The 24,790-nt window shown below is 39.1% G+C and overlaps 1 protein-coding gene across 2 annotated transcripts in view; it reads left to right on the forward strand.

The window, feature by feature from the left end:
• LOC124167371 (extracellular matrix organizing protein FRAS1-like) overlaps positions 1-24,790 on the forward strand; it is a 95,367-nt gene that overhangs the window by 61,978 nt on the left and 8,599 nt on the right. For both annotated transcript variants that reach the window (XM_046545387.1, XM_046545388.1), the window contains exons 3-7: positions 13,349-13,514; positions 15,945-16,157; positions 18,666-18,782; positions 20,501-20,839; positions 22,813-22,911. In XM_046545387.1, coding sequence (XP_046401343.1) covers positions 13,349-13,514; positions 15,945-16,157; positions 18,666-18,782; positions 20,501-20,839; positions 22,813-22,911 — 934 coding nt within the window. The remainder of the gene's footprint in view (positions 1-13,348; positions 13,515-15,944; positions 16,158-18,665; positions 18,783-20,500; positions 20,840-22,812; positions 22,912-24,790) is intronic.

The raw sequence follows: 24,790 nt of genomic DNA on the forward strand, positions 1-24,790 counted from the left end.
CATAATGGCTTTCACCAAGCCGTCCGTCGTATCTAATTATGTGGCTGATTAAGTTGTATGGATGTTAGAGTTTTTAAGAGGCTTCTCTTTTTTTCCACAACTCTTAGATCATCGTCATTGCTCACGCAGTCGATCCATTTTATCTTCATCATTCTTCCAAATCACCACATTTCGAATGCTTCCTCTTTCGACTCTTCTACTTCTGTCAATGTCCATGCTTCGCTGCTGTCAAGAAATATGCTCCATCTTTAGGATCTAGTGAGTCGTTTCCTTAATTTTATTCTTGTATTACGTGCTATTCTGAAAATTACATGGTTGTGTATCCAATAGTTTGCATTTATGGGCGCATTACGAGTAAGTTGTTATTGATTATAAACAGCGCCAAAAATTATTTCTCCCTAAAATCCTTTCTTATTGCGCCTTAACATGGCACAAGGAATTAAATTTTAAATTTTTTAAATGTATTTTTGGTAGTTCGGACCAGGGGCGCAGCTAGGAATTAAATCTGGGGGGAGGGTTTAGGTGCAAATAATACCGGGGTGTGTTGGGAGTATGGAATACCCACCAGGATAGTGCGAGATTAATAAATTGCGGAATTTTTACATAAATGGTTCAAAATGGTAATTTTTACGGCTTTCTGTGGGATATTTTATTAATCCTTGCACTATTTTATTAGTAATATCAATCCAATTAAGTAAAATGGGTTAAACTCAAACATTTCTCGGAGCTCTGGGGGGGGGGGGTTTATCCCCCAAAACCCCCCCTCGCTGTGCCACTGTTTCGGACAGTGCTATTATGCGTGATTTAATCAGTCAGTTGGAGTCAATCTTGCATTAAAAAAGTAAAAAGTTAATTTTTCTCATGAAAACGACATATTTTAAGCCTATTAGAGTGAAACCATGCGTTTATTACTATTTTTTGGCCATACTTAATACCTGCGTTGCCAGAACTCCAAGTTTACAAGTAGTTATGATTTTGGCCGATAGATTTGCTGTTGGAACCGCTGTGCAATGTGCAGTGGTGCGGTCATAATTTCATTCAATCATAGTAATATCATAATAATAAAATCTCTAATATATATGCTATGGGGTCGTTCAATTTTATTTAAATCTCCAAATATGATACACTTTAAAAAAATAAAGAGACCCGTTTCCCTATCTGCTACCTAATTCTCAAGATATTCGGGGCGACAAATTGGCGGCCCTTTCGCAGATAAGTTGATGACATCACGTCCTGCCGCCGAGCGGATCATCAATTCTCAGGTTCTCAGCCTATTGCATCGACCTCATGTGGTTAGTTGTTGTGTTACTTTTAGTGGCAGTCCTTCTTTTATTGAGCAGTTCTCCGTGACCTTTTTAATAAACCGAAGCTCTAATTAGGTCATCTAAGCATGAAAAGTTGGGCTGCAACTTTCGCCTTTTTGTAATTGTATAGTAATGGGAAAATTTTATGATGATTTTTTTACATCGACATATATTTGCTGTCGATCTACCAAATTATTTAAATAAATTACGATATTGGTCTGGAGTAAACGACCCCAAAAGTTGTGATAAACGCTGTAATTAGCATCAAGTTCTCAGTCTGTTTACTCGCTGTTTGTCGAATGCAACGCAACTAACTTCCCAAAGACGTTGATATGTAGCGGTGACGTCGTCCTACTTGCTAATCTTTTATCGTCGTCCTACTTGCTAATAAGGGAAATAGGGGAAATATATGCAATCATTTGAAACAGTCGGTCTAGGCGGTAATCAGCTTAAATAAGGGAACCAAAGGGCCTTGTACATCCGTTGAAAACTTTCTTTGTGTTGCCACTTTTGGCGTATTTGAATCGATTTTCAAAAATGTCCGCAGCGCGGTGTTACGTGCAAAGGGATCCATTTCGTCCAAATATTTACAATAGAGTATTTTCACGTAAGAGGAATAGAGCAGAAAAGGTTTGAATTTTTCAGTATTTATCATCACGAATTTAAATTTCGGTGAACACACCTAATTTTATAATATTTCTTCGCGAAATTCGGACAGCTTTTGCCGTCAAAGACTCGAGTGGCGACTTTGGAAAACTCATTTAAACCCGAAGTGAGCCCAACACATCCAGCTGCCGACTGGATTATCCTTTATCGTGATATTCGTGAAGGAAGTGTTAGGATCCAGCGCAGAAAGATTTATGTGGTAAACAGTGCCGGATTTAGGATGTGAGTGACCCAGGGCCCATTTTGGTGGGAGGCCTGGAGGCAAACTGTTTCAAGGTGTTGCAATTAGTAACAACGTCATAATAGGTTTAGCAAGTAACACAATTTTCCGCAAATTTATTAACAATATCTATATATAAGTAATGCATAGAGATGCGTGAAAATCACAAATGCGATATGGATGCGATGACTGGACTTCTATGATATTTTTACGCAAATTTGCCTTTTCGACGGAAAAATTCGTACATTTTGTGCCGAGCGCAGTTTAAATGCTTCGCCGACACTCACCGCTTAAAGCATGTGAGCGACTGGCCGGCTGCTAGTTGGCCGCGGACTACAAGTGGGCGCAGGCAAGCTACACCTCCGCCACTATATGTCTTATTCCTTTATTTATTATTTTTCTACAACATAGTTATGTAAAATGTTCTGTATTTTGTCATATAACTGTGTTTCATTACATTTTATCGTCATCCAACTCTTTATGAAAATAAAAAATAGATGCTACAAAATGCGATAAACTGTTATTAAAAGTGCGATAAAATAAAAATGAAAGTGCGATTTTCACGTATCTCTTGTAATGCATTACAATCCAGGCCCTTTCCTTGATTTTCGTGTGGCAAAATCGGTGATGATGCCACTGAAATAACCGCTGTAACAACATTGTACATATTTTGTACCTATCATAACTAGACTACAATATAAAGGTGGTTGAACCTAAACAAGCAAATTATGGTACTCAGGGATTCGAAGTTGTGTGTAGGCCTTGGTAAATCAGTGAAATCAGTAAAGTAATCCTCGATTACGAGCAAGTAACGAAAGTTACCATTCCCATTTCATTGTAAGGAGTAAATCACAAGTAAAAATACATTAAAGTTACTAGTAAAAGGTAAACGTTACAAGTAATCCGATTACGTTTACTCGATTACTAACCGGCGCTGCAGATGGCACGGGACAGGAGGAGGCGGAGACAACTTTAGTGGGCAGAAAACCAGTTGATGATCTTACGAAGCTTAGAATGAGGCCTGGTTACACGTTACATTAGAATGTACAGGATTCTGTACATTTTTCTGAATGGTTTTCTGAACAGATTATTGTTCATTTATATGGACAAGATCCACAAATAGGTGGTTACGCGATACCTTTTTTTGGACAAGTTTCTGAACATTTTTAAATGAGCAACGAATTATTTCAACTTCAAATATAAACCAATGGGGAACATGCACACTTTTTTTAAGTACTAGAATAAGAAGACCCCTATCTCAAAGGTACTCGACGAAAATTTCGCGGATGAATAATGTTTTCTGGCTGAGTTAAGAGTCTTTAAAAAATAACAGGCGTGACCGTAGTTGGAGCCCCTGGTCGGCGCACGATAAACGTTTTGAAAAATATGTAAAATTACTGCACTAATACATTGTAAATACATAATTTTATTTGTACTTACACCAAAAAGAAAAAATTAATAAGAAATTTATAATTTTACAGATAAAAAAAACAATCAATTCATCGACTGCTTGAAAGCACGACGTCATCGGAACGTGCGCGCGTTACATCACGGCACGGTATCCACTGATGACAGACTGAGGAAGTGGATAGAAAATCTGTCAATGTAGGGGTTCAAACACAAATTTGGCGAATATAATAGCTGTTTAACGTCAAATCGCGGATTTTGAAGATTTTGGGTTGCCAAGGAAATGTTGCAATAAATAAAGGGGATTGTTTGGTGAGATTTGGAAAGATTAAATTTAAACAATTTGATTGCAGATTGTGATCTACGTTACACACCCACATCATTTTCTTTATGAAGTAAGTGATTGCAGCATAGATCTTCAATAGAAAAAGTGTGAAAACCATATAAATCGTGTATTCCATAAAGCCATATCAAGTGCCCCGTCGCTCAAGTACCTCTATTTATTCGCCGGAGAAGGTTTTTGCTTGACTCTCAAAGGTCAAAAATAAGATAAATAAGTGGTTGATGACCTACATAATGGATTTAATTACATTATCTGTATTGCCAACGGTATATTCTCAACGTAAGTACACTCTTTAATTAGGGTTACCGTATAGTTTTATCGAGTCGCCAGTTTTTCTCGGATGGCCACCATATTTAGGATGTGTCACTTATTTCACTTTGTAAACAACCCTGTAAATGTACACCTATTATTCTTCCCATTGTAGGATTAAATATAAATGAAGGTGGCTGTTTACGAGAATAAGTTCTGTTTACGAGGAAAAATAAGGAATGTATTAGGCGGCCGGCCTCTCGCCGCAAGGAGCCCCTAACAAGGGACATTCACGGAATATTTTTATTGTTATCGTAGCGCTTCCGCCCACCCCTAGGTTTGTTCACAACGTGAAATAAGTTATAAATACAAAATTTGGTGAAAGTTGAACGAGAATTGAAGATTCGATAAAAGTATACCGTTGCCAAATTTCGACTCGTTTTCGCAGTAGGTCTCGGTTCAAAAACAGGAACTCGAGTAAATACAGCGTAAATAGTGCTCGAAACTTATTTCTTTGTCTATCGAATACTTTTTTATTACATTTTAACAATCACTTGTATCTCAACTCCGGCCGATTGGGGAAAGCTATCTAAGTTCCGATTAGTAGGTTACTAAGTAAATACATAAGATGGATTTTCAGCTAGCAGTGTACCCATTAAGTCTTACCAGGCAATAAATATTTAAAAACGTTCGTAATATAATTTTTATTGATCGCATAATTATATGCCTGCTTTCTTCTACCCCACGCATCGCGGTGGTGACAAAGCAATTTTTCAGGTAATCAGCCGTCATAAGGGAGTCGACCGAAGGAAATACTGTCGTATTGTGGCTTCTTCAATCCCTCTTAGATCAATTTATCCTCAAAAAAACTACGAGAAAACTCGACGATGGTTTTTACCCAAACGGAGCTGTATTAAAACAGCGAACATGGGCAATACTCTCCCGATTTTGACCTTCGCACTGCTTGGACTTCTCGCGGTTCATACATTCAGCGCCTTTCCATCTGATCCTTCCTTTTACCCATTCCATTTTCCTTTCTTTCGCTGCCCATATCCAATCAGTGAAAAAACCGAGACAAGCAAGACGTCAAAATTACAAAAAATTTGTAATAAAATGTACATAACGTGTAATAAAAGAACATACATGAGTAATATTTCTCTTCTAAAAAAAGTTCAGGGAAGTACGTTCGGGCACTGCTAATTTTTCCTTGACGTCACTGGTGTACGTTCGTATATATGCCTTACTCTATATTCCAAATGCTCATTCACTCAGGTCGCTGTAAGCGAATATACAAATATTAATGCAAGTGTAAGGTGAAAAAATTAGATGTGAAGAAATTCTGAAACACATGGCTGTGGACACGGCAAAGAAGCAACGAAACTTCTGCGGTAAAGGAAGTTGCTCAGACCACCGATGTTATTTTAATAAAATGAGCTCTCATCAGAGGGTTTAGACAGTCAATTTCCGCCTGGTGTGCCCATAGAGGAGATGGTTCTGGAGCGCCCTTCTTGCCAAGGGCGGATCCTGGATTTTTTTCTGGGGGGAAGGCTTATGGGTCTGAAAGCCAAACGGTCTTCTCATATTTGGGATCAAGAACAGCATACAACAATTACTGTACGGAATAAACTCTTCATCTCCATACTCCGTTACACAATACTAAACGAAAGTAATGATATCGAGTCTGCATTCTCAAAAATAGACCGTAAATATTGTCTATTTGGTAGCGTCTGGGGGGGACGTGGCCCCGTGACCCCCTAAAATCCGACACTGGTTCCCTCAATCATGGAAGAAATCGACAGAGGAGGAAACGAAATGAGAGATACAAGGCATATTCATAAAGTAAGGGCCGTTTGGTCCCTGGAAAAAATATACTCAAATGAAACTCACTTTATTCCAACTTTTAGTTAGCTACAAATCTACTTCACTTCTCTACATAATCGCCGTTCACGTCTAAGAATTCTTCTAACCGTTCCACCAGCTCCTTTAACTCATCTGCTTAGAAGCTGGCCGCTTGAGAGTTGAAACAATTGACAGCGCCGTTCTTGAGTTCCTCTTTGGTTTCTAAACGTTGCGTTGTCCACCGAGACGCTGTTTCAAGTGAAAGAAGAGGAAACTGTAGGTCCTCAAACTAGGCATAACTCCCATTGAATTTCAGCAGCATGCAATCCTTTTGCATACAAGAATCGTATGACAGAACGCACTTCACCGCTGGCGGGATTAAGGCCGGGACACACATAACCGCACCGAGCCCGCGCCGACACACGGCCGACACACGGCCGCGGCACGGACGATTGTTGGTGACGGTGGTAGGAGAACACACTGGCCCGTCACTGCCCCGTGCGACGGCCGTCAGTATTGTCTCATTTCTGTTCCTAGCGTGGTGTGTTTTTCTGATCTCGATCATGTTTTCAAACTTTCGGGACAGTGATCAAGCGGTGATTGCCTTGGCTCTAGATGAAGAGGAAAAAGAGGAAACTTTGAGGAGGCGAAGAAAGAGAACTTGGGTGGACAGTGCATAGAAATCAAGACCCATTGAGGGAGAATTTAATACCCTGTTTCATCGTCTCATGGATGATAAAATCAAGTTCTTCGGATATTTTCGAATGACGAAAAATACCTTCTTCTCCATCTTCTCCTCAACAAGCTCCAAGAACATCTGAAGAAGAACGATACTTTTTGAAGGAGATGTATTCCACTAAGAGAACGTCTGGCTGTGAGCTTAAGGTATGTGCCCATATTTGCGCGTTTTTAGGAGGTGTACATATATGTGTGTGTGTATATATAACACACACACATGACCAAATATTCTTCTTTTCTAATTTCTGTAGTTTTGCATAATTGTATAAGAGAGTAACCAGTGGTAATAGAAACACAATTTCAAAAAATCAGTACTTTAATATCCAAATTTTTAATACTCAACATGTTAATATTATTATTTTTACAATTTAAAAAACGAGGCGTGGTTCACCGTATGCACGGAAAGTGGATTCGTTATTTGTTGGTTGCTTTCGTTAAGGGAACTGTAATGAGGTGATTCATTGGTGAATGATGAACGTGTGGAGGAATCATTGCTGCCTGCGACGCTTTCATTTTTTGATAACAGCTTCAACTCAAAGTCTTGCACAGTGGTGAAAATTGAAGTTTTTACCTGGTTTTGTAATACGGGGTCCAATTAAGTATTAACTCTGGTTTTTTCTGCCTCTTTTTCGGCTAATATGTACGCCATAAGTTGGCTCGAAGGAGACTCTTGCGCCGGTTTTTTATAATTTGATCCCCTTCGTTTAGCATTCAATGGCCTAATAAAGTGGTTTCTTTTCCCAGAAATGGCTTGCGTGGACTCAGCTGGAGGAACCAGAGAGGTAGGCTGAACTGTGATCTGTGAACTTGTACCAGGATATTGAGGAACATCATTTTGTCTTTCAAGCTCACTTTCGGGATCATGTTCAGGCTCTTTCACTCTTGGGTCAAATTCAGAATCATCCCTTTGGTATTCTATTGATGGCACATTTGAGAGGGCTTCTCTTTCCACAATATGATGGAGCAAAAATTCCAAAATGTCTTCGTACTTGTACTTTTGTTTTTTGGCTGCAGCTTTTCCTGATTTTGTCTTCGTCTTCTGTAGAGTTCGACGGAACTGATCTCGAAACGAGGTCCACCTTTTCCTGCACTCTTCCGGCCCTCCTAAAAAATATTCTTTTAGAATAATAATTTTATGTTAAAATCTATCAAAATATCTTTTTTCAGGTTTCTTGCAACTGGGGATACTTTCAAGACAATTTCATTCAGCTATAGGCTGGGCAGATCGACTGTAGCTGCTATCATTCACAGTACATGTAAAGCAATAGTGGACGTTATTCAAAACGAGGTCATGCCTGTGCCAGATGAAGCAAAATAGAACACTGTGGCATCTGAGTTTTGGGAAAAGTGGTAGTTCCCCAACTGTATTAGAGCCTTGGATGGGAAGCATGTTACAATTCAAGCTCCGAAGTTATCAGGCAGTTTATACTGGAATTACAAGCACTCATACTCCATTGTACTTATAGCCTTAGTTGACCTATGCTACAACTTCATTGTGGTAGACGTCGGAGCTAACGGGAAAAACTCGGATGGAGGTATTTTTTTAAACTCGAATTTTGGAAGAGCTCTGGAGCATGGCCAGCTCAATGTTCCCAGGGGTGGAGCACTACCTGGAACAAATTTCGAACTGCCAATGGTCATTGTAGGTGATGCAGCCTTTCCTCTTAAAAGGTATATGATGAGACCTTATCCTGGAAAAAGTTTTACAGATGACAAAAGGATATTTAACTACCGTCTAAGCCGAGCTAGGAGTATTTCTGAAAATGCGTTTGGAATTTTGGTACAGAAGTTTCGCATTTTCTCCCGACGGTTGCAAGGAAATCCTGAAAACATTACGACTTTAGTACTAGCTGCTTGCGTTCTCCGCAATTTAATAAGACAAAATGAAGGAAGTAACATGTCAGCATTAAATGAAAGCAATGATGGGACTGAGAGCACCAGACTCCGTTGCAGGGCCTGCAATCTTCAAGACCTACCCCGTCTACGAGGAGGGTCAACAGGAGAAGCGTTTGCTGTTCGAGAAAAACTCAAGGATTTCTTTAACTCTCCAGTTGGAAGTGTAGAGTGGCAAGCGAGGGCTGCACTGGGAATATAATACGCCCAAGATTTAACGCCAAATGACATTGGACTTTAACGTACAAGTAGAGATAATATTTTGAACTTAAACTTTCAACTGTGGAAAATTCAACTGTGTTATTGCGTTAATTATACATGTTAAATTTTTATTCTTTCTTTACCTCTTCTTAAACTTATTTATTTATATTTTTGTGAGTTCTTGGGGTTTAAGTCCAAATAAATAAAAACCAAATTTAGCCAACGCTTCGATATAATTGTATATCATCTAAAGGGCTTGGTTATGAAAAAGAAAATGAGATAAACATATGGATGAATTAAATATAATATGATAGTAAAATTTGGAAGCATAAATATAAAAAGTTACAATACTGTTTTTAGTATATAATAAAATGAAATGACAAATTCAGTATTAAGTAATTGAGAAAAGGGAAACACAGGAGTTCAACGTAACTTAATTTGTGGTGTTTGTTTATGGTAACAATGATTATTTTGTAGTCCATGGTTACATTCAGAGAAAATCAATCAAGAACTAGGAATTTCCGCACTTCTTCAATAAGTTTCTCGCTCTCCATATTGCACGAGCCCGCACCGTCACCGTCAAAAAGTAAACTGAACTAGTCGGTGACGGTGCGGGCTCGGCGCGGTCACCAAGCACGATGACGGTGCGGGCACGGTGCGGTGGTGTGTGTCCCTACGCGTTTGAATGCATTGTTTTCCTTTCTCGCCGTAGCACGTCCAACACTCGGCCGTGTGTCGGCGCGGGCTCGGTGCGGTCATGTGTGTCCCGGCCTTTAACGATTGAGACGGACATTGTTTGCATGCACGAAGAAGCAAACGACTTCTGAAAAAAAAAGGCTGTATAGCTTCTCAATTAGTCATTAGATGTTGCTGCAGGAGTAAAACTGTGTTCTGAAGCGAAAATATTTGAATATTAACAAACGGCCATTTCTTTATGAATATGCTCGTATATGCACATTGCCAGGGTAACAGATGAGACATGCGTTTCGTTTCGAGAAACGCCGGTCCCAGCGAGAAGAAGTCAATCATTCTGGCCGAATACATAAAATATCCACTCACACAGGTCGCCACACGCGAATATACAGACGCACAAGAGACTAAACGCAAACAAATGACAATGGGCACAGCGGAAAATGGGTGCAGGTGGGGAAATGAAATGATGGCCGAAAAAAAACTTGGAAATAATGTCTTCTCAATTGGGAATCGAGCCACGGAATTATCTTATTCTTCTAATAATCAATAAATATTGCCAGTTTTCAGTTATGATTTAGGAAGTAAACGATAAGCTTACATTTTTCGTAAAGTTACGGTGGAGGATGAAACTGTACGATTAGCTTGACTATATGAATTCGGTAACAGATCTTAGTACAAACGAGCGTGATGCGCCCGCTCCCAGCGGGCTTCCCCCGCTCTTTTCAATGCAGGTCCACAGAGGGATAGACGAGTTTCTAATTTTAAAATGTAGAAGAAAAGGCAGGGTCTTATGTACAAATTTAATTGGAATGTTCATGTACAAATTGAGGTCAGAGGACCTCTTTAAACACAACATTGGAAGTAATTACACTATCCTCTGTTAAACGCACATGATGACTCATACTTATGTATCAACAGGAGACTTGAATGTGGAATCAACCGCATTTTGATAAAAGTTATTTAAAGAATGCGAGATATTGTTGCAAATGAACTAATGTATCAGTTTGTGCGCCTTTAACATCAGGAATATTTACCGTTTTTTTTGTTTTTTTTAATCATTTAAAAACCAATTTTAGGAAACAATAGCAATATTTAGGAAGTAAGATATGCCGTCGCATGTTCTCTGATAAAGTCTATGCATTTTGGTACCTTATTTGTAGAGTTTGGTTGCGTATAAGTTGAGAAAAAGGTATCTATACAGTAGAAATAATATAGAAGATGGAACTGAGTATGTCAATTGTTGCATAAGTTTATTGTTTGAAGAATTATGTCCAAAAGAGAAAACAAAATAGTTACAAAAAATGTTTTTCTGATCTATTTTCTGAATGTTAATATATAAGTTTCTGCTAACACTAACTACATGCTGTCCACACAGCACAAACAAATGTGCTCTAAAATTATTATATGGTTAACTATCTGGTTGGAGTGAACATGGGTTACCAGAAATGCATTAAACGCGCATGTTAGTCGCCATATACTCAACCATAGCGGGCACTCATGCATAACGTGCAGGTCAATGTTAACCGTTATCCGCATGTCTTAAAATTTCAAGCATAGTGTGCACTCGTATATTACGAATAGAAGTAAAACCAGAAAAGGCTGAAATGCACATTCTTGAAACCTTTGAAATTCGCATTTGTTTATGATACTTAGGAAAATCCAAATGCTAACGCTAGGGAATGCTTAAATATATGTCTTATTTCGTTCATTCGCTTCATTAGTAATGCCCATCATATAACCTCGAAAATAACAAATTACGTATATGACGCGCGCTTCAAAGATGAGAATTGAGGGTATTCCGAAAATCGTACCGGAGCCGTTCATAATGTGGAACTTTTTGAGCTCATTTTATTCAGGTTGATGCGAGAAATGAAATATAAGTTATTTTCATTAAATTTTCAGAATATGCTTTTCAGATTATACGTACTTCATCGCCTGGCTGTCACAACAAAAAAGCATCCGGCGCTTTTTATTCTAGAAATTGTTCCCGAAAATCCGCATTTTTACACTGTCTGTTATACCTGAGTGATAATAGTTTTTTATTAGTTCTAGTGCTCGCATTTCTCTCGCTTTGGCGCTGGTATCTTACATTCACCGCCTTGTCTCCCCTACCGGTCCACGTTCAGCCCAGTTGGTGAGCACTCACCTCACTTTCTCTACTTTCGGCGCCGATTTCGAGTGCATGCCATTTTTTCCTATAAATTCGGCGCAGGTGGTGAGTGAATACCTTCCTTTCGGCGGAGATCGTGATCTCTCAACTACCTATACCAAAAAATTTGGCTTTCGAGGCCACATTTCCGTAAATAATACAGAATAGGGCGGTTTCCTATTATTTTTTTATTGCTTAAATCGAAAGATACGAAAAACGTACTCCTGGAGTACGTATTTCACGCTTTTAGATTTTTAAATGACGATATCTATTTTTCGCGATTAAATGAAAAGTGAAAAATTTCAAGCGCACGAAAACGCGACGCGTAAGTAGGAATGATGGGAAAAAGTCCGTGCGACGCATTTCTGGTTCCCCCTCCCGCCTTGTGAGGTGACCTTGATCGAGGCTCTGAGCGCTGATAGGACGCAGGATGCTAGCGGGTAGCTGAGTACCTTGCTGGCTGGTAGCGCTTGGCTTAAAAAAGGTTTATTAATACCTTATCAAACGAAGAAAACTTTCCGACCTTAGCCAGTTTTAATAGGTGATTATTAAGACATGTTTCCCTGAGCTCTGTGCCTCATGCATGCATTGGTAACCTCAGACGATGTATAACTCCTATCTACTAATATAGAAACAAGGTCCCTGTGACATCACGTGGAGTGGAATCGCATGGGCACCAATCTGGCCTTTTTCAAATGAGGATAAAATTTGACCCTTGCCATTCGTCTAAACCGGTATTTCAAAAACCAAATAATTTGTGTATTATGAATACACTAATGGTGGGTAACGAATCGCAATCAATGCCTTTCGTTTTCTTTGATGAAGGAAACTACCCTATTAAACACAGTAGAGCTACAAAAGTGAAGTTTTAACTATTCTGGTAGGTACGTTTTTTTGAAGACGAGCATTAAACACATTAAAATGACAATGACCAGAATTTTAAATATCTTTAAAATTATCGCTAATGGAGTTGTACATTTGTAACATAATTGTTTTCAGTTCAGACTTAAAACTTTAAATGTAATTTACATGTTTCAAATGTTCTTGCAATCCGAATCTGAGATCATTTCTCAAGGTCCCAGCATAGCGAATGCGAATAGGTTGGAAAAGTAGGCTATTTCTAATCCTAGTGTCATGATCAGTGGCGGATAAAGGAGAGGGGGTAAGTGAGGGTAACCTCCCAGCAATAGTGGGGGTCCGAACAAAATTACCATTCTATCTATTGCAAATTGGATACCCAAAGGGTCTCTGGACCCTCTCTGGTTCTGCCACAGTATGATAACATACCAAAAGCGTGTAAAATGGGCCCTAAGTTTAGAGCTAATTTGTATTTTAATACGTTAAAGTAGGTAAATGTGTCGGAAAATATGACTTAATACTTTTGTACAAATTGTCAACCTCCATAAATTTCGATTTTATCTAGTGTACGTTTCGACCCAATGGGGGGTCGAAATAGCCCCCCTTAGACCTCTCTCCACCACCTCCTCTCACCCATAGATCACCACGGATCGTAATCATGGTGATAAGAGCCATTTGGGAGCTTGTTCAAGTTCATTTATACTCGTCTATATGTATGCATATGGACCTCTCTCTCCTTTCGATGCAGGCTTTTAGTCCTTACCGTTCCGTCTCTTCTTTCGGCGCAGGTTGTGAGCGCTGCGCTGGTGGAGCAGCATTCCGGCGACGACGGTTCGCGGAGGTTGTCGCTCGTCAAGAAGGCTACGGAGCAGTCGGACGAGGGAGTGTACGCATGCGTCGTCGGGGGTGGAGAAGCGAGCATCACCGTGCGCGTCATCGACGAGGCGTCTGCTGGTGAGTCTAATGCTCCCTCTGAGATGGGTGTCCCATTCGACGACTTCTGGCGCATCAGGGCGATCTTATCCCCTTGCTCTGAAACAAAGCTTCTCTGAAATGACGAGTCAATCTCGTCATTAACTTCCGATGCCAAATCGCTCAAACACGAGTGTAGCTCGTCATAAGATGTTCATAATTTTAGCACTATTTAGCGGTACAATAGAAATAATATGAAAGTTTAGAAATGTTGAAACATTTAAAATCCTCACAGCGAACTCGTATTTCATGAAATAATGATGCATTAGAAGGAATAAAATGATTTTACAAGCTGCGATAGCTGTGTTCTCGCTGTTTAATACTTAATAACTTTTTACGTTGATCTATACGTAGACTATATACGTTGATTATAGACTACAAAATATCATGGCATTACCTACCATTCCATCTAAAAAGAATCACAGAAAAAAATAAATAGAGGATAGGAGCACGATATTCAGAAAATAAAGTGAAGTGGAAGGGGCTAAAAAAAGATATTCCGCTTGTTTTAGAAAACCTTTTGCTGAAAAAGAGGACATCCGTTGAGATTTTAAAAGATAATAGTGCAAAGAATGCAGATTAGTCAATCTCTATATTTTTATAGAATACTTTTTCCAAGTTTTTAGCCGACCGTAGCTCCACTTACTTTTAACGAAAGTGCATTGACGCCATTTACAGTATTTCATTGCTAATAGCTCAAAAAGTAGTACGGTGGCGTGCCTTTAACTTTATTTTCATCATGGTTCTTATGAAGTGAGAAATTTTATATCAGTTTTTTTCAGAATGGCATATTCATTCTAGCTGTAATCAACGTTTTTCTTGAGCTTTGACAAATACTGCCTTACTGCCCGCGCAGTTGCGGCCGCCCCCCGCGAAATTTCTGGAAATTTTGAAAAGATGGTAATTTTTAAGGTGGCTCTCCAATGAATTTTTTTATTTCATCTGTTTAGCAAACAGTGTTTAAAAATAATTTATGAATATCGACAAGGCACTTTTCTACACATATCATTCGTCAGACGCATATTCAACGCAATGTATTGCATGCCACCAAAGCGCCGCGGAAGGTAATTAACCGCCTTCCCTGAAAAAAACGACCTTAATCCGCCCCTCTGCATTCGTAAAAATGAAATTTTTGGATTGCAATATTCAGTAATTTTAACTCGGGATGCCTATTTTTTATGGACGTCAGTCCGTTAAGTAAACATTATCAAGTCCACTTTTGGATTGTCATTAAAGTGACGAATACTTTGTTTCTCACACTAGCTCTCCTTAATCTTTTCGTCAGCTTTCTTTATTTCATACCGACTGCCACGTTTGGTTTTTCGTGCAGAGGAGGGAAAGGAACGCGGTCTCTGCAGAGGTTCTTGAGGCGGACAAAAAAAAAATAATTTCTCTTTGCAAAAAAGACATTTTTTGTCGTGCAAATGAATTATGTCAAATAAATTAAGCTCTCACTCATATTACCCATCACAAACTTGTTTCACGCTACCTCCGAATTGCTATCACTCTTGAGTTTTTTTCTTCTCATTTAGATGGCAATTACTATCCAATGAAGCCCTAATGTTGCCATATTTACTTATTGGGGAAACCGATCAGAACAATAACATTAGGAGGCACCGTTGAATATTTTAGTTAGACATAATTTGTTTTAGATCATAATTCATTCAACGTTATCCATCTGCAATAGGACTAAGACTACCTAGGTCATTTGGAAAAATATATGTTGTTTCTTAAGAGTCCCCTTGTTTCTAATGAATTATTTGCAGTTTAATGCCACAAATTGTGCCTGAAGGAAACGGTTATTAATTATGTGACAAGTTTAGGCAGGGTCAGATTGAGGTCACCGTTGGTTCATAGCTTTTGATGACACCTTGGTGGTATGCAATACCTCTCATCGACAATGCATTTGAGGTCTGATGTCATGGACAAGTGGCTTTTACATATTGATATCCATTAATTATTTTATAGCATTGCTAATTAAGCCGGTGAAATAAAAACTTTCATAGGAGAACTATCATAAAGAATACCATCTTTCAAAGTTTTTTCCAGAAATTAGGGCCAAACCCCACCTAGAATTTATCAAATTAAAATATGAGGCTTAATTAAATGCTAGGTGTTACTTCACAACCAATTATCTCGATTTTGCATCTCCTTTCCTTTTCTGTTTTGTTAGTGTTTGGTTTCTAGCACCGCCTGCCACATGTCTGTTGAGGCAGCTTGGGAGGGGGAGTGTTATGGTGTAGATCTTTAAATTTAAACTTACTCAGCATCACTTCTACTCTTTTTAAGTCTCATTTTGTGAAGTCATTATAAATTAATAAATGAATGATGACTTAATGTTGGCGATTTCACAGCTCATGCATTGTGCCCTCCTCAAGAGTATTTTCACTAGTGTTGTGGTTCTCCATGCAGGTGGCAGCAGCAGTCAGGAAGAGGTTTTGTCACCTGGGGGTTGTGTGAATGCTGCTACTGGTGCTATCTTGGCCAACGGGGATGAGTGGCGTGAGGACCCATGCACGACCTGCCATTGCGAGCAAGGACGCAAGAAGTGTGTAGCTCACATGTGCCAGACCTCATGCCTCAGCCCACGCCACGTCCCTGGGGAGTGCTGCCCTGTCTGCGATGGTAAAGCCCTTTGCTCTTGTCCCCTGGGTAGTGACATGCATAGCTAGGTCCCTTGTGATGACTGCCTGCAATACATTGAGGAGATAGCTAGCCATGATAGTAACACCCATGTACGTGGAAGCATCACTTATATTCATAAAAATCTGGGTTCTGTTCGTGAAAATGACTTCTTAGATGTTGCACTAGAAAAGTTCACAAATAGAAAATGAGCAGAGCATGAGTGGTCCTATTAACTTCAAAACAGAACAAATTTTATCAATAATATATGTACATTCTTCATCAGGGTTGATGAAAAAGGCAAGTGGTTTTTCAAAGACATAATGTTCATTATAAAAATCAATAGCAAATAAATATAAAAAAGTTCCTGCAGTCTAAGGGTTAAATTTATTAATATGTTTTGCTTTCTGATTGTAGGAAAAACGTTTATTAACCTTTGACCATTGCTCGACTACCTGAAGCAGTTTCCTAATATTTTTATTGCTTCCCGAATATTTAATTTAATTTATTTATTTATTCTCAAACCACCGAATACATTGGCTACTTTACATCGGGGTGTTCAACAAATTTAGCAATTATACGTGCACAAACAACCATGTCCTGGATTGGGGAAACTTACCCAGGCGGGACTCGAACCTGCAACCTCTTGTTTGGTAGGCAAGGACTTTACCCCGCAGCCACCGAGGCCGGCGTATCTTTCACTTGAACACTCTCCCTCACCGTAATAGTCACTTAGGGTCTTAACCCGTCAGCGCCCAAAGTTTTTTTAAATTCACACATATTTCACTTTTAAAAAATATGATACATATGAACTTATCACAAAGAACACAATTCAAACTGACTGAATAATAGAGGAAACCTTCCACTAAGTATGTGCCCCGAAATGTACGCTAAAATTCACATATTAAATGCATTGCCGGAGTATTGGCTCAGCACTGCACTGCACCTGTGGGCGTTGACGGGTTAACTCTCCCAGGCCAGCCCTCTTGCCAGGGGATGCCTCCTGGAATTTCCTATGGTAGTGTACATTTCATACTATTTCCAGTTCTGCTCTACACTGTTAATGTGCTCACAACAAGTGCTCAAATATAGGCCCATCCCTTTGTAAGAAAGAAGGGATGGTAGCTCCATGTACAGTGGAACCTCGTTAAAGCGAGTACGGGCTATAGCGACACCCCCGCTATAACGAGAGATAGCCGATGCACCGTCAATTGACCCTATAATAAGCGTGTTAAAAACTTCGTTTTTACGAGACCCTTTCGGCGTTGGCTCTCGCCATAGCGAGGGTTTCACCGCCGGAAGACTTTCATCAAGACTCCTTAACCTCTGTAATTGCTAGCGATCTGTTAGAAATGAAGGTAATGGAGTGCTCAGTCTTAAATTTATGTGGTAAACTGTCGTTCGATAAATATAATGATTGACGAAACAATGCTTTGCACGATTTTTATTCAGTTCGGTGCTTATAAATTGTTTGAATAGTCAGTCGTTATTTGAGTAAGGAAATTTAGTGATGCAAAAAAACATCGCCTTTCGTCTGGATTTATGCTTACGTTTATCGGATAGATGTTTATCTGTCGCCGCACCACTCCTGTTCCTGTATATCTGTTCGCAACAGGTATATTGGCTATTATTTGCTCCACCTCCGGTAAAGCGACAATTCGCTATAGCGAGTGTTTATTAGTGTACCGTGGGGTGTCGTTATATCGAGGTTGCACTGTACATAATAAGGGTTCACTCCTTGTGAGACACCCGGTCAGGCTGGAAGGGAAAAACATTTCTTGCTTCTCGCCGACACAGATTGGTATGATGAATGATTGGTATGAACACAATGATGAATTTCTGCTTCCCCAGGGTTAATGAGTTGAGCTTCATAAACTCGTTCAAGGAAAACCACATTGTGTGCGGGTAGGAATTACTCACCAGAGTGTACACGACAACAAACTGTGCAAGACCAATGAGTGAGGATATAGGGTGGTTGGGAGGTGGTGACTCGCTTGGCATGAGTTGTTGATAGCCAGATATCTTTCATCTCTCCTCCTTGAGAAAAAGGGGGTGGATCAAAAAGCAGAATAATATAGGTGTCTTGATATTTCAAGCCCTATCACAATCGACAGGGTAAAAAATTTGGTGAACCAGCCCATTAACTCCTTTCTGCCTGATTGGACATCTGGTTTTGCAAAGGAAAAAACTTTCTAAAACTTTGGAAGAAGATTTGGTTGCTTGAGAATAAGGAGATGGATTGTCTATTCAAAGAGATCACTTAATTTTATATTTTACTGGGATGATGGTCCTTTAGTTTATTTTTGGAGTTTTTTTTAATTTGATTTGATGTATTTCTCTTTTCATCACTGACTGGCCTAAGACATTTGTTACCTTATGACTGAGTATGAATATATATAAAGTAAATGTAGCCAGTCGGGAGAAATGTGTATAAGTGGCAAAGCATCTTCTCCAAGGGACTGACACCATTATGTATGCACTGTGATGTTATTTTCTGTTTGCATCTTGCAGGCACGTCTGTGGTCACCCTTCCGCAGCATTGTCCATCTCTGACTCATTGTTCCCTCAAGTGTCCTCAAGGTCTTTTTAAAGACAAGGATGGATGCTTCCAATGTCTCTGCCAAACAGGTAATTCAACACTATGTTCCTTAGATGATATTGCATCTCTATTGATCAGCGAGTTGATGTTTTTGCAGTCTTTCTTAATTGTGGCAAACTGGATGTGGCAAAATTGTATAAAATATAGCTACAAACTGCAAAAATGGATATACAGTAGATTCCATGAGCAAATTATCCATTTCTTGGATTACCTTTGCTCCTATATTTTCCGCAGTCTTTGTCAAAATTAAAAACTGGTTGTGTTTCTCAAAGAGGTGGCTGCTCGAGAGTTCAATGTCACCAATCTCAGGTTTACAAAGGGATATTAGCCATAAGACATTAGGCATAAGGGAGCCAAAATGCCATTCTATGATGTATATATTCTGAAAGCTATGAGAAAGATTGGCAATTACATCCTTATGGCTGGCATATAGCCAGTCAGAGCACATCTTGAGTACCATTTTTGTCAGTACAGTGTCTTGCTGAACTATAGGTGGGTGTTAGATAATTCTATTGACCACAGGTTTAAGTTCAAAAAAAGAAAACTACAGGCAAGTCATGGTATATATAGAGTAAATAAACAGATATTGGAGTGAAAATTATGTAAAGGCTTACATAAGCGAAATATTACAATTAATAGTAGTGAATATTGTAGCTTCATGTTTAGTAGAACCTATGTATTAAGAAAAATATGTATGTATGTACATTCAGATTAGGTAAAACCAACAGTACCTGTCTCTAATCACTTTACAGGAAAAAAACACATGAAGAATTTAAGGACAGTGTTAGTGGGAGTGTAATAGAAGTCCATAGGTACAAGTAATGTCATACTACTTATGTCTTTTGGCATCCATCTTGCACCTTACTTAGTTTTAAGTACATATACCAGGACTAGCCACGGTGATAACTTTTATGGGAGTCACCCAGTAGCGGTTACAGAAAAAACTTTTATCCTGATAAAAAGTAATCAAGTCACATGTAGAGTTTTAGAAAATTTAATGAAATTTATTACACACACATACAAGACAAGGCCATCTTATGGCACAAAAAGTTATAATTGTGATTTTGTAATGTTTGGCAATACGGGCAGGCCCCCAAGGGGGTACGTGCCCCCTGCAACCCCTATCTGTATCCACCACTGGAGTCACCTGCAATGCACAAATAGCTTTCAGCTTACCTGTTACATATATAGGGTGTCCACTAATTACGTAAGGTGATTTTGGCCATTTTTGGACCCCACACCCTTAGCTTCTAATTTCACATGAGATTGTTCGAAATGAGTATTTTCATGGTTAATATGTTAATCCATGCTCTATTGCATTGGATTCATTAAAAAAATACAATTTGTTTAATTAATTTTATTTAAGATTAGTCGATTCAACCCAGTTTTCTCACATTTTTACACTGTTTCTTGTAGGAAAAAAATACTTGATACTTACCAGGACCTCCTCTCTCCCCCACGTGAGATTGGGTGCGATAACCTTCTCCTGCCACCCTCAAATGCCTCACGTAATTATTGGATTCCCCCTTGTGGAGTCTGTCAAACAGTTTGTCCTACAACAACCATATAACAGCATCTGTCACATGGGTCACCTCTCGTGGCATCTGTGCTTATGGCTTACAGCATCTGTCTAAGGGCTCATGTCTCATTGTAGACCAGGCATAAGGGTGAATAGCACTGATCTTGCCACATTGCTTGTAGAGTTGGGAGTCCCTGTCTCATTCTACTGTCTGTCCTTGTGCCACAGCTGTTTCGGAGGGAGAGTGTCCGCTAGTGTGTGAGCATGGATTGGCACGGGATGCAACGGGCCATACACTGTGTCAGTGTGCGCAGTCCCCATGCGCACCCCTGCTCAACTGTGACAAGAACTGCTCACACGGCCTGCACGCCAACAAGCACGGCTGCCCTGTCTGCAAGTGCCACAAATGCCGACGCATGGTGTTCGACTCGGCCTCGCCCCCCACGCAATATGACCTGGGGTCACTCATCAAGTCGTCGACGCACGGCGTGCTCCTGTTGTGCCCTGGCCCCTGCACACATGGCCATGCCAGCGACGAGCGAGGCTGTCCCACATGCTGGTGCAATGGTGAGGCCCCCCCTGGTAGGGTTCATACTTTTTTGTGAAAAACTGCTACGGGTGTAGAGAGAGCATTACACAGATGTTGAACAAGTTTGGTTGGGAGCCACTGAAGACTCAAGAAGCTACCCACTAAGCTTAAATTGCTTGAGCAATTGAGAATGGATATCTGTATGAGCGACAAGAAGGTTATTATACAACCGCACTACATTTCCTGGTCTGGTAGAAACAATAAATTAAGAGGTATATTTTGCTGAACAGATAGGTATGAAAATTCGTTTTTCCTCCTCACGATAAAAGATTAATAAATGTTAGGTATAATTTCGTTTGAGCATATCCTTTTTATGTGTAAAAGTCTTTATGTGTAAGTTAAAAAGATGTTGATGGCAGTCTATCTGGTTACTTCGCAATGGCATCACACATGCACTATGGAATGTGTCACCAAAGACAAATTCCATTTCATCCAGTGCTGCCACAGAAATATTCATTTATTAATTTGCTTGCATACAGCAATTATGTCATTTTAATGGGACATAGTTAAAAAATAAATTATGAAATTAAAACAAAATGCAAACTCTATAAATACATAATAAAATGCTGTTAAGAATGCAAGTTATAAGTAAGTAGATCGAAAACACATAAAGAAAACTCAGAAGAAGTGAAAGACACATATGTACCTATATAGTTTTTTCCCAGAGAACTTGTTGTGAATTTCTCTGATTTTCAACTAGCAGATTGGAAATATGCCAAATTATTTGAGAGTAACGAAAATAGCTTGCAACATGAGAAAGACATAGTCCAAGTCAAGTTTTTGAATAAGTATGGGCAATTTTTTTTAGTAGGTTCTCAGCTCATCAAATCAAGCATCATCAAAGTCTAAGTGGACTCATCTAATGGAATAATAAGTGTTGAGCTAGCCAGTCAAAGAAACTATTTAAATTCATTGCGGTAACCCACTCACTATCAGCAGGCACAGGAGAGTTACGGCATCTTTCAAATATGTCAGGTGAATGTCAGTGAACTAGTTTCAATTATTTTCATCTAGAACAGGGGTCTTCAACCTTGTTTAATGCAGGGGCCAAAAATCGATTTCACATCGTCTGGAGGGCCACAATGCTCCACATCACTTTATCACCACATCAATATAAAATAAAAAACCATATAATTTCAAAGCGCAATAATCTTCATTTGTTAAAAATTTCAATCAATCAATGCAATTTTTGACATTGTTTATTTTTAACGAGTGTGTCAATATATATTTTATATTGCTTGGCGCAACACAATATTTTCTTTAACCTCTACGGGCCGCATACCGTGGGCCTTGGGTTGAAGACATTTGATCTAGAACAACTAGTTTTGATGCAGCAGTGACATCTTCAGGTCATCTACTTGGTGACCTGGTTTATCATGAAATTGCTCCTGCTTCTTCATTATCATCTACCTGGAGATGACTCTGCCATGGGCATACTTAGCGAGGGGTTGGAGGAGGCGACTGCAATCACTTAAGTCTTTAAGGAAAATCAGGACTGGATTCAAATGAAAGTTTTCAACCAAATTTCTTTTAACCCCATGAAAAAATTATATTAGTATTAGATTTGTAACTAGAATAATTTTTTTCAAGCAAAGCACTGTAATGGTTTTCTTAAAATGTTGGTTTCATTCACCTTTTCCATGCTTGAATGTTACATACAACTTGAACAATCATGGCTTGCCCCCTTCCCCTAGTTTTGATCATTAGTACGCCCTTGGATTCTGTTGCATTGAAACTAGTTTTACCTGAAAATAAATTGGTGTAATATAACCAGTTTTTCTGTTCGTTTACGATGAGAGAAAAATATTTGTCTACGGGGAGATAACTCTTCCTCAGGAAAACTTTTTTGGTTAGGGTGATGCTTCTCTTAACATCTGTTGTGCATTTAATCTTTCATTGGTTGTTTAATTTCCCCTATGTGTGCATCTAATGACGTATGCTCCTTTTGCAGAGGTGTCCTCAGAGGAGGAAGTGGAGAGTGGAGGCGGCGTGATGACCCCTGTTTTTGCCGAAGAAGCCACCAAAGGAGCATTGCCTTGCATGTCATCTGGTAAGTCTGCATTTTGGATCTGACAAAATTTCTGACATTTTCCAATGGAAATTATAGACTCTTATTTGAGGGCAAACAAATTTCTACCTCGGAAAAAGATTCCTTGGTGGTTCAGGTAGTAGAACACCTGGCACGAATTGTAAAGATTATGGTTCAAATCCCAGTCACAGCAAATGATTTTTCCCGTGTAGTTTACATAGTCATCTTGAAATTTTTAGGGTGCCCAATGTTACATATCAAAATATCATGTGTTTTACAAATAAAAATTTGACATCAGAGAATCTATTGGGGTAATAATTTCACTATGGACATGTTCTCCTATTTTTTTGAATTGGCGATTATGATGGAGGTTAAAATAGAAAGAGACGCATATATTTCTGTTTCTTCATCCATTGTTCACTTAGCAAGCTATTCAAAGCAAAAAAAATACATGGGTATAATCCTTTTGCAGGTCCGTTGATTTTGTCACAAACTGTTGCCAAGTAGTTCACTGCTCCCCAGCAATTACTCTCCTTGCATCGGCCTTTTATGTTTTTATTTGTTAATTAGCACACTCTATTTTAAGGGATTCCCTTCCTCAAATAAGGTTTCTCCGTGAACAAGTTAATTAATTGGAATTGTAATCACGTCACCTATTAAAAGAAAGTGGGTGGCAACTTTGAATTTTCTTTCATTTTAAACTTGTGAGCAAATAGCTGAATAGGGAAGGTTTTCTTCTTTCATTTTACCTTATATTTCCATTCCATCTAACAAATTCTCGTAATTAATTATAATTTTTGGTCTTGTTGAACGACCCCATTAAGCCCAAGCTGGAGTAGAGGTATGTATATTTGGACATGGTCCACTTAACTATACCCTGAGAATTTCACGGTGTTGGCTGCAGCGAATGAGGACCCAGGGTGGGTCCATAGAAGGATACAACGCATGAGGAGGGCTGGTATCCAAATACCAAAAACTACCCAGTCGTCCTTGGGAGGAATGTGGAGGGGAAGGAAAAAGAAAAGAAGCGCCACTGTGATAGGTAGCCCGCCAACACCTCCGAGGTGAGGATAGGGTTGGAAGGGGGAGGATAGGGAAATCGCAATGCTATCTTTAGGGTGGCATGGGCCACTGCTAGCAAAAACATGATTTGATGTTTCTGCCGAAATGGATGAATATTCTATATTTGAGAATATTCTACAGATTTTTCCGTAGATGAAGTGGTGGTGGTAGCTGCAGTTTAACTCTAGAATGCCTGGCTAGGTCAATTTGACCCTAAAGAGAATAATTATGTTGATTATTTTTAAAGGAAGAGAAATTTTAGACTCATATTTTATGACTTTTAACTATTTTGTTCGGTTTATCACTGTGCAAAATTCAGGCCTGATAGAGGAGAAGAGGCAGGCCAGACTTCTTCAAAAGACAGGCCAGGCTTCTTTTTTTTTTTTTCATTTAATCTCATCTCTTATACCTTTCATGCCCGGATGGCTCACTTTGACCAAGACTATCAAATCCATTTTAAGTCTTTCCACTGTTCCTTTGTATTCAATGTAACAGTGTGTTTCATACTGATTTTTTGTCAAAATGTTTGTTATTTTTTTAACCTGATACCATTGAAATTCATTGTACCTCCCAAACCCATCAGAGGAAAAGTCATAGGTATTCACAAATTTGTGGAACCTAGTTTTCCATAACACCACAGAAATTGTTGAACAACTTAAATTTTGATATTATTCGTCTGATTAAATTTTCTACTGCCCACCCAAATACTTTATAAACAAAATTAATAAATAAACTGGGAAGGAATTAAGTATTTTGAGTCAAGTATGCAAACATGGTCATATTGGGTCATATTGACCCACTCGGGCATAAAAGGATGTAAGGCTAGGTCGGGCATGCT

The sequence above is a fragment of the Ischnura elegans genome, chromosome 10 (genome assembly GCF_921293095.1).
Source record: "Ischnura elegans chromosome 10, ioIscEleg1.1, whole genome shotgun sequence".
NCBI classification, from domain to species: domain Eukaryota; kingdom Metazoa; phylum Arthropoda; class Insecta; order Odonata; family Coenagrionidae; genus Ischnura; species Ischnura elegans.